Source organism: Scyliorhinus torazame, chromosome 27, assembly GCF_047496885.1.
Source record: "Scyliorhinus torazame isolate Kashiwa2021f chromosome 27, sScyTor2.1, whole genome shotgun sequence".
Classification (NCBI taxonomy): Eukaryota; Metazoa; Chordata; class Chondrichthyes; order Carcharhiniformes; family Scyliorhinidae; genus Scyliorhinus; species Scyliorhinus torazame.
In genome coordinates, this window is record NC_092733.1 from 25904475 (window position 1) to 25912280 (window position 7806).

At 51.3% G+C, this 7806-nt stretch overlaps 1 protein-coding gene across 8 annotated transcripts in view; it reads right to left on the reverse strand.

Moving 5' to 3' along the window:
* The window catches only part of LOC140403322 (adhesion G protein-coupled receptor E3-like), a 74387-nt gene extending 67401 nt beyond the window's left edge, over positions 1 to 6986 (reverse strand). For all 8 annotated transcript variants that reach the window (XM_072491181.1, XM_072491180.1, XM_072491178.1 and 5 more), the window contains exon 1: positions 6849 to 6986. In XM_072491181.1, coding sequence (XP_072347282.1) covers positions 6849 to 6882 — 34 coding nt within the window. In that variant the 5' untranslated portion in view covers positions 6883 to 6986. The remainder of the gene's footprint in view (positions 1 to 6848) is intronic.
* Positions 6987 to 7806: the final 820 nt, after the last annotated feature.

The window sequence follows — 7806 nt, forward strand, 5'->3', positions numbered from 1 at the left end:
TTGAACCTGCGCTGCTGGGCTCGCTTTGAATGACCAACCAGCTTCCCACCCAACTGGGCTAAACCAGCGTGACACAATGAGTGACTTTGCACCATGTGATAGAACACAGACCATACAGTGCAGAAGGAGGCCATTCAGCCCATTGAGTTTGCATCGACCCACGTAAGCCCTCACTTCCACCCTATCCCCATAACCCAATAACCCCTCCTAACCTTTTTGGTCACTAAGGGCAATTTATCGTGGCCAATCCACCTAACCTGCACATCTTTGGACTGTGGAAGGAAACCGGAGCACCCGGAGGAAACCCACGCACACACGGGGAGGATGTGCAGACTCCGCACAGACAGTGACCCAGCGGGGAATCGAACCTTGGACCCTGGCGCTGTGAAGCCACAGTGCTATCCACTTGTGCTACCGTGCCGCCCAGTAATAATCACTTATTGACACAAAATAGGCTTCAATGAAGTTACTGTGAAAAGCCCCTCGTCGCCACATTCCGGCGCCTGGCAGGCGGGAATTGAACCCGCGCTGCTGCCCTGTTCTGTATTACAAGCCAGCTATTTAGCCCAGTGTGCTAAACCAGCCCCTTAATGATATAATGGAGCCTCAGCCTCTTTAGTTTGAGACCGTTACTTATGGTCCAATGTAAGATAGGAATGTGACACATGTAGGTATTGGTCCTGAGGCTAAGTTCAGAATTAGTTTGAACTGAAGGGATGACATTCCTATCTCATTGGTAGGCTCTTATCGGAACTATTGTGTGGTGGCGTGCTACAGTTCGCTCCGGGAGGCTGAGTTGGAACAGCAAGTGTGTTGTAGGTCAGAGCTATGGGTAGTGATAGTGGAGACATTCTAACCATCTCATGGCTGACCAGAATCCTCTTCCACCCTGACCACCTTCCGTTGGCGTGTGCTTGGAAGGACTGGCGGGTTGACCCAAAACACCTTCAGCTGCGCTACACACCATCATTGCTCCGTCAAGTCCCGCGGTGGGACTCAAACGCACGGCAGGACTTGATGGCCAAGGAAGGTGGGTTCATAACGCGGCCAAACAGGTTGGGTACCAACCCGCAAAAGCCCTACCAAGGACGCCAATGGGTGGTGGTAAGAGCGTCTGGCTCAGAGGCAGTATCGCTGCTCATTGCGCCGTAAGGTGTCCTGTACAAACTGTTCACACTGTGTAAACCCAGCTCTGATTCCACACTATTAATCTGCCCCATATCCAATACATGAACTGAACAATCACATAGTCGTTACATCACCAGACTACTAATCCAGGGACTCACGCTCATATCCCAAGGTCCAAGTCCCACCACAGAAGCCAATGGTATTTAAATTTAATTAGTAAAACCTGGAAAAAAAGTTTCAGTAATAATGACTGGTGGAACTCTTATCGATTGGCGTAAAAACCCATCTGCCATCCTTACCCGTTCAGGCCCTCGTGAGACACCAGACCCACAGCAATGTGGCTGACTCTTCACTGCCTCTCTGAAATGGCCGAGCAAGACGCTCACTTCGAGGGCATTTAGGGATGGACAACGAAGGCTGGCCTTGCCCAGCGCTGCCCTCATCCCATGAAAGGATAAAACAAACACATGCTTTTACTCTGTATCTGACCCCGTGCTGTAACTGTCCTGGGAGTGTTTGATGAGGACAGTGTAGAGGGAGTTTTACTCTGTATCTAACCCCGTGCTGTACCTGTCCTGGGAGTGTTTGATGGGGACAGTGTAGAGGGAGCTTTTACTCTGTATCTAACCCCGTGCTGTAACTGTCCTGGGAGTGTTTGATGAGGACAGTGTAGAGGGAGTATTACTCTGTATCTAACCCCGTGCTGTACCTGTCCTGGGAGTGTTTGATGGGGACAGCGTAGAGGGAGCTTTTACTCTGTATCTAACCCCGTGCTGCATCTATCCTGGGAGTGTTTGATGGGGACAGCGTAGAGGGAGCTTTTACTCTGTATCTAACCCCGTGCTGTACCTGCCCTCGGAGTGTTTGATGGGGACAGTGTAGAGGGAGATTTACTCTGTATCAAACCCCGTGCGGTGCCAGTCCTGGGAGTGTTTGATGGGGACAGTGTAGCGGGAGCTTTACTCTGTATCTAACCCCGTACTGCATCTATCCTGGGAGTGTTTGATGGGGACAGTGTAGAGGGAGCTTTACTCTGGATCTAGCCCGTGCTGTACCTGGGAGCGTTTGATGGGGACAGTGTAGAGGGAGCTTTACTCTGTATCTAACCCTGTGCTGTACCTGTCCTGCGAGTGTTTGTTGGGGACAGTGTAGAGGGAGCTTTACTCTGTATCTAACCCCGTGCTTTACCTGTCCTGGGAGTGTTTGATGGGGACAGTGTAGAGGGAGCTTTACTCTGTATCTAACCCCGTGCTGTACCTGTCCTGGGAGTGTTTGATGGGGACAGTGCTGAGAGAGCTTTACTCTGTATCTAACCCCATGCTGTAACTGTCCCGGGAGTGTTTGATGGGGACTGTGTAGAGGGAGCTTTACTCTGTATCTAACCCCATGCTGTACCTGTGCTGAGAGTGTTTGATGGGGATAGTGTAGAGGGAGCTTTACTCTGTATCGAACCCCGTGCTGTACCTGTCCTGGGAGTGTTTGATGGGGACAGTGTAGAGGGAGCTTTACTCTGTATCTAACCCTGTGCTGTACCTGTCCTGGGAGTGTTTGATGGGGACAGTGTAGAGGGAGCTTTACTCTGTATCTAACCCCATGCTGTACCTGTCCTGGGAGTGTTTGATGGGGGCAGTGTAGAGGGAGCTTTACTCTGTATCTAACCCCGTGCTGTACCTGTCCTGGGAGTGTTTGATGGGGACAGTGTAGAGGGAGCTTTACTCTGTATCGAACCCCGTGCTGTACCTGTCCTGGGAGTGTTTGATGGGGACAGTGTCGATGGAGCTTTACTCTGTATCTAACCTCGTGCTGTACCTGTCCTAGGAGTGTTTGATGGGGACAGAGTAGAGGGAGCTTTACTCTGTATCTAACCCTGTGCTGTACCTGTCCTGGGAGTGTTTGATGGGGACAGTGTAGAGGGAGCTTTACTCTGTATCTAACCCCATGCTGTACCTGTCCTGGGAGTGTTTGATGGGGGCAGTGTAGAGGGAGCTTTACTCTGTATCTAACCCCGTGCTGTACCTGTCCTGGGAGTGTTTGATGGGGACAGTGTAGAGGGAGCTTTACTCTGTATCGAACCCCGTGCTGTACCTGTCCTGGGAGTGTTTGATGGGGACAGTGTCGATGGAGCTTTACTCTGTATCTAACCTTGTGCTGTACCTGTCCTAGGAGTGTTTGATGGGGACAGTGTAGAGGGAGCTTTACTCTGTATCTAACCCTGTGCTGTACCTGTCCTGGGAGTGTTTGATGGGGACAGTGTAGAGGGAGCTTTACTCTGTATCTAACCCCGTGCTGTACCTGCCCCAGTCATTAAACTATGACTCTGCATCAACACCCGCACAAATACTGCTAAAACCCCAGTGTTTGTATTTTCTCACATCCCTTCTAGAAACCTCACCCTTCCCGTGAACCTCAGCATGTGGTGTTAATTGTGGCTGTTGCACTCTGGCGTTTAGACCGAGAGGTTTTTTTTTTACAATCCTCATAAAGGACTTGAGCACAGAATCAGTGACATTTCAGTGCAGCATTGAATGTGTTGCCGTGTTGGAAGTGCCGACTTTCAGAGATGTTAAACTGTGGCCAAGGTGGGTTGAAAATAACCTCAGGACACTGTGTTGGAAGTAAAGCAGGCGTGCCACTCCATCGTGTATTCGCCAACTTTTATCCCTCAGCCAAATTCACAAAAGCAGCCCAGCTGTCCATTTGACCCATCGCTGTTTGTCAGGTCTTGCTGAGCTTCCCACATTACAACAGGGGCTAGATGTCAAAGCAAAGCATTTAATTTGCTGTGAAGTTCCTTGGGTCGCTGTGTGAATAGGAAAGGTGACACATCAATGCAACATCTGTCTGTTTTGGTCACTGTCACAGGGAGTGTTGATGAGTTGCGATGGGGGGGTTGCCATTGGACGTGGAGAATCTCAGCACGAACCAATGATACGAGGGCTGTCGGGTGTGGCAAGCGCTGCCCGTACTGAGGTGCATCTAACCCACGTAATAAATTCTTCGCTAAAACTTCTGCGGTTCGTTCGTTTTCACAGCGACAAGGTGAAAATTTAATCCACCCTTTTACTTGTACACCGCAATATGGCATTTAAAAAAAAAAACAATCACTGACTCTCTCCCCTCTCTCGGAACCAAAAACAAAATGGCTCCCCCATGGCAACTTCTCCACGATGGGCAGTGTCTTCTTCAAAGTACTGGCGATACATCACCACGGCGTCAAGCCGGAATCAGATCATCAGAATTTATGGATTTGGCACGGTGAGTTGTCTGCCTGAGTCTCTGAGTAGGGTTTTAGCGGTGGCATTCTGGGCAGGCTTGGCCAAGACGCCGTTGAAGAAAGCCCATTGCTACAACTGATGTCCTTCAGGGGAAAAGGTGCCAGTTACCCCGACACGCTTCGGACTGCACGAGATGTGCCTCCTTCCCAATGCCCTCGGAATCTGTGGAAACAATTCCGGATAACTCGGGACAGGCACTGCCTGCGATACGGCCAGATCCGGGGAGCCTTGCGTTTGAACCAAAATCCAACACTCTGAAAGAGCACTCGACCCAGGCCCACCCCCCGCCGCCCTATCCCCATCCCCCACCTAACCTGCACATCCCTGCCCACTGAGGGGCAGTTTAAGCGCGGCCAATCCAGCTAACCTGCACATGGTTGGACTTGTGGGAGGAAACCGGAGCACCAGGAGGAAACCCACGCAGACACGGGGAGAACGTGCAGACTCCGCACAGACAGTCACCCAAGCTGGGAATCGAACCTGGGTCCCTGGCGCTGTGGGGCAGCGGTGCTAACCACTGCGCCGCCTGCCGCCCCGAGGTATCGCAAATCTATTTGACCACCCAGCCGCACCAAGGCAATGGGTGTACCTTGTTGTTTTTCGATTGCTCCGAAGCCCCCCCCCCCCCCCCCGAGGTATTTTGTGGGTCGGTGGGGTGGGGGTGGGGTGGGGCTACCTGATGGACGCCATGGGGGGGGGGGGGGGGGGGCGGGGGGCAGCCGACACCGTGAAGCTGGTTCGTTTGCGAACCGTTTGCCACCTTCCTTCGGGATCGGAGAGTCGAGTGGCCTCTCGCTGGTCTCTTGGGCTGCTCGTTGCACAGCCTACTTCCTGCCAGCGGGTGGCTTTGTCCAGCTTGCAAGGCGGGAACACTGAGGTAAAGGCAGGTAAACGCTGACCAGAGGGACAGGGCACGGCACTCTCCCAGCAAGACGAATGGGGCTCATTCGCAAGTCTTCGCCAGCTTTGACGGAAACAAATAAACTGAAGCCAAACAAACCGGGGCGGGGGGGATTTAAAAGGGGCAGAGTCTTAAACAAATCACAAATAACACAAGTCTTTAACTGGACAGTTTAGACACACTCCCAAATGAAATACTTTTGTCAGTACACTCCCCCGATACGCCGCTCTCTTCGATTGGCACTATCCCAGTTCCATTGAAGGATTCTGCCGGCCAGCCTCATTTCTAACTCAGTCTTGAGGCGATTTGCACCGATCCTTTGGTTCCCCACTCCAAGCTGACTCACTCCCAGCACCTACCACCCTGCCGCGCCCGGGTCAGCTACGTTTGAGGAAGCCGGCTACTTCGGGGCTGGTTTGATAATCGCCTGGAATATTGTCACAGTAACTTTGTTGCAGTGCTAATGTAAGCCTGCCTGTGACACCAATAAAGATTATTATTATAGTTCACAAGTTAGAGCGAGTGGCGTGGAGGTGGGAGAGGGGGGACGGGGAGGGGAGAGGGGGGACGGGGAGGGGGGGGGGGGGCTGGACCAGAGAGAGATAGGGAGAGACAGAGAGAGAGACAGAGAGAGAGAGAGAGAGATAGAGAGAGAGAAATAGACAGAGAGAGACAGAGAAAGAGATAAAGAGAGAGGGAGAGAGAGAGAGGAACAGAGAGAGAAATAGATAGAGAGAGACAGAGAAAGAGATAGAGAGGGAGAGAGAGGGGAACACAGAGAGAGAGACAGAGAGAGAGACAGATCGAGAGAGATAGAGAGGGAGAGACACAGAGAGAGACAAAGAGAGAGAGAGAGAGATAGAGACAGAAAGAGAGAGATAGAGAGAAAGAGAGAGGCAGAGAGAGGGAGAGAGAGAGAAAGGGGAGAGAGAGGGGGGGGGGGGGGAGAGAGAGGGGGGGGGGGGGGGGAGAGAGAGAGAGGGAGCGAGAAAGAGAGTGTGTGGAAAATAAAGGATTTGCTGGGCAGTGGTTCCTGAACACTAGAAGGAAGGTAACAGACAAGAGGAAACATAAGTTGGAATGAACAGAACGAGACAGGAGCATTGAAGAGGTAGAGGCTAAGAGAGAGCGAATTAGCGATGGAGAGAGAGGGAGAGTATAAGTCATAAATCTGACTGTGCACACGTCCAAGAGGTTAGGAAGAATCGTGTGGGAAGGAAGGTACAAACATTGGGGAAAACATATCTACGTCTGCGTGGATCTCACCCCCAAAATCCGAAGGTGTGCAGCATAGGTGGATTGGAAAAAATAAATTGCAATAAAAAGGTAATTGGAAAAATAAAGGAAAAGTGTCTGGAGAAACAATGTGAGAGAGTAAGAGTGAAAAAAATGATATTTAATATAGATGGGAAAAGCAAACGGCACATGTCCATCAGTAGAGAGACGAACTATTATTATAATATTCGACAGAGGAAACACAATATTTAACTGCCAAATAGTTACGAAAACAGAAATCTTCCCCACATTGTTTGCATATGACATACCGACTAGACACTGGAAGCTGTGCCGGGTCTCCATGGTTTGTTCCTGAAGCTTGAACGGCAGCAATAAGTCCAGTTACGCTGCCTCTCTCGCACTGCGCCCTCACTCACTCTTCGCCGACCACAGCACTGAGATGATGTGGAAAAGCTTTAGCAGTTTGTAGGCTCAGGCACACCCAGAAAGGGGGAGGAGAGACCGTCGTTCACACAGGAGCAGCCTTCCAGGCTACTTTGTTTTGTTAAAGGGGCAGACTTTGCAATCGTGGTCAGGAAACCTGGCTGCAGTTTCCACCACCCTCCAGTCTTTTGTGTCACCCCATCAGTGGGAGGGGCGGGGGGTGGTGGTGGCGTTGTGTCCCTAATTCTGAGGAATCATGCTTATTTCCATTCTGGTGCATCCGTCCAGAGGTGGGCTTATTAAAACATATCAGGACCGGAGGGGAATTGACTGGGAGGATTGGGATGTCCCCCCCCTCCCACTTCGCCCACCTAACCCCCAACCCGCCACGTGGGAGAAGACTAGATCTAGGGGAACACAGTTAAAAAATTTGTGAGTCTCTCATTCAAGGCTTTTCTCAGAGGATGGTTTGTCGGTGGAATTCTATTTCCCAGAGACTAATGGAGGTTGTCATTGAATATATTCGAGGCTAAATTTGACAGGTTTTGATCAACCAGGTAGGCCAGGGTTAGCGGGGGAGAGGGGAAAGTGGAGAGGTTGAGGCCATGGTCGGATCAGCCATGGTTTTATTGAATGACGGAGCAGGTTCGAAGGGCCGAATGGCCTTCTCCTGCTTTTGTTTCTTCTGTTCGCCTAATCCGCACATCTTGCATGTTTCCGGAAAACGGGCTCCCCTGAGTATTGTCCCTTGTTTGTATTCCGTAGAATCTCGACCCTCCAGAAGGAGGCCATCTGGCCCATCAAATCTGCATTGACTCTCCGACAGAGCACCCGCCCCCACCC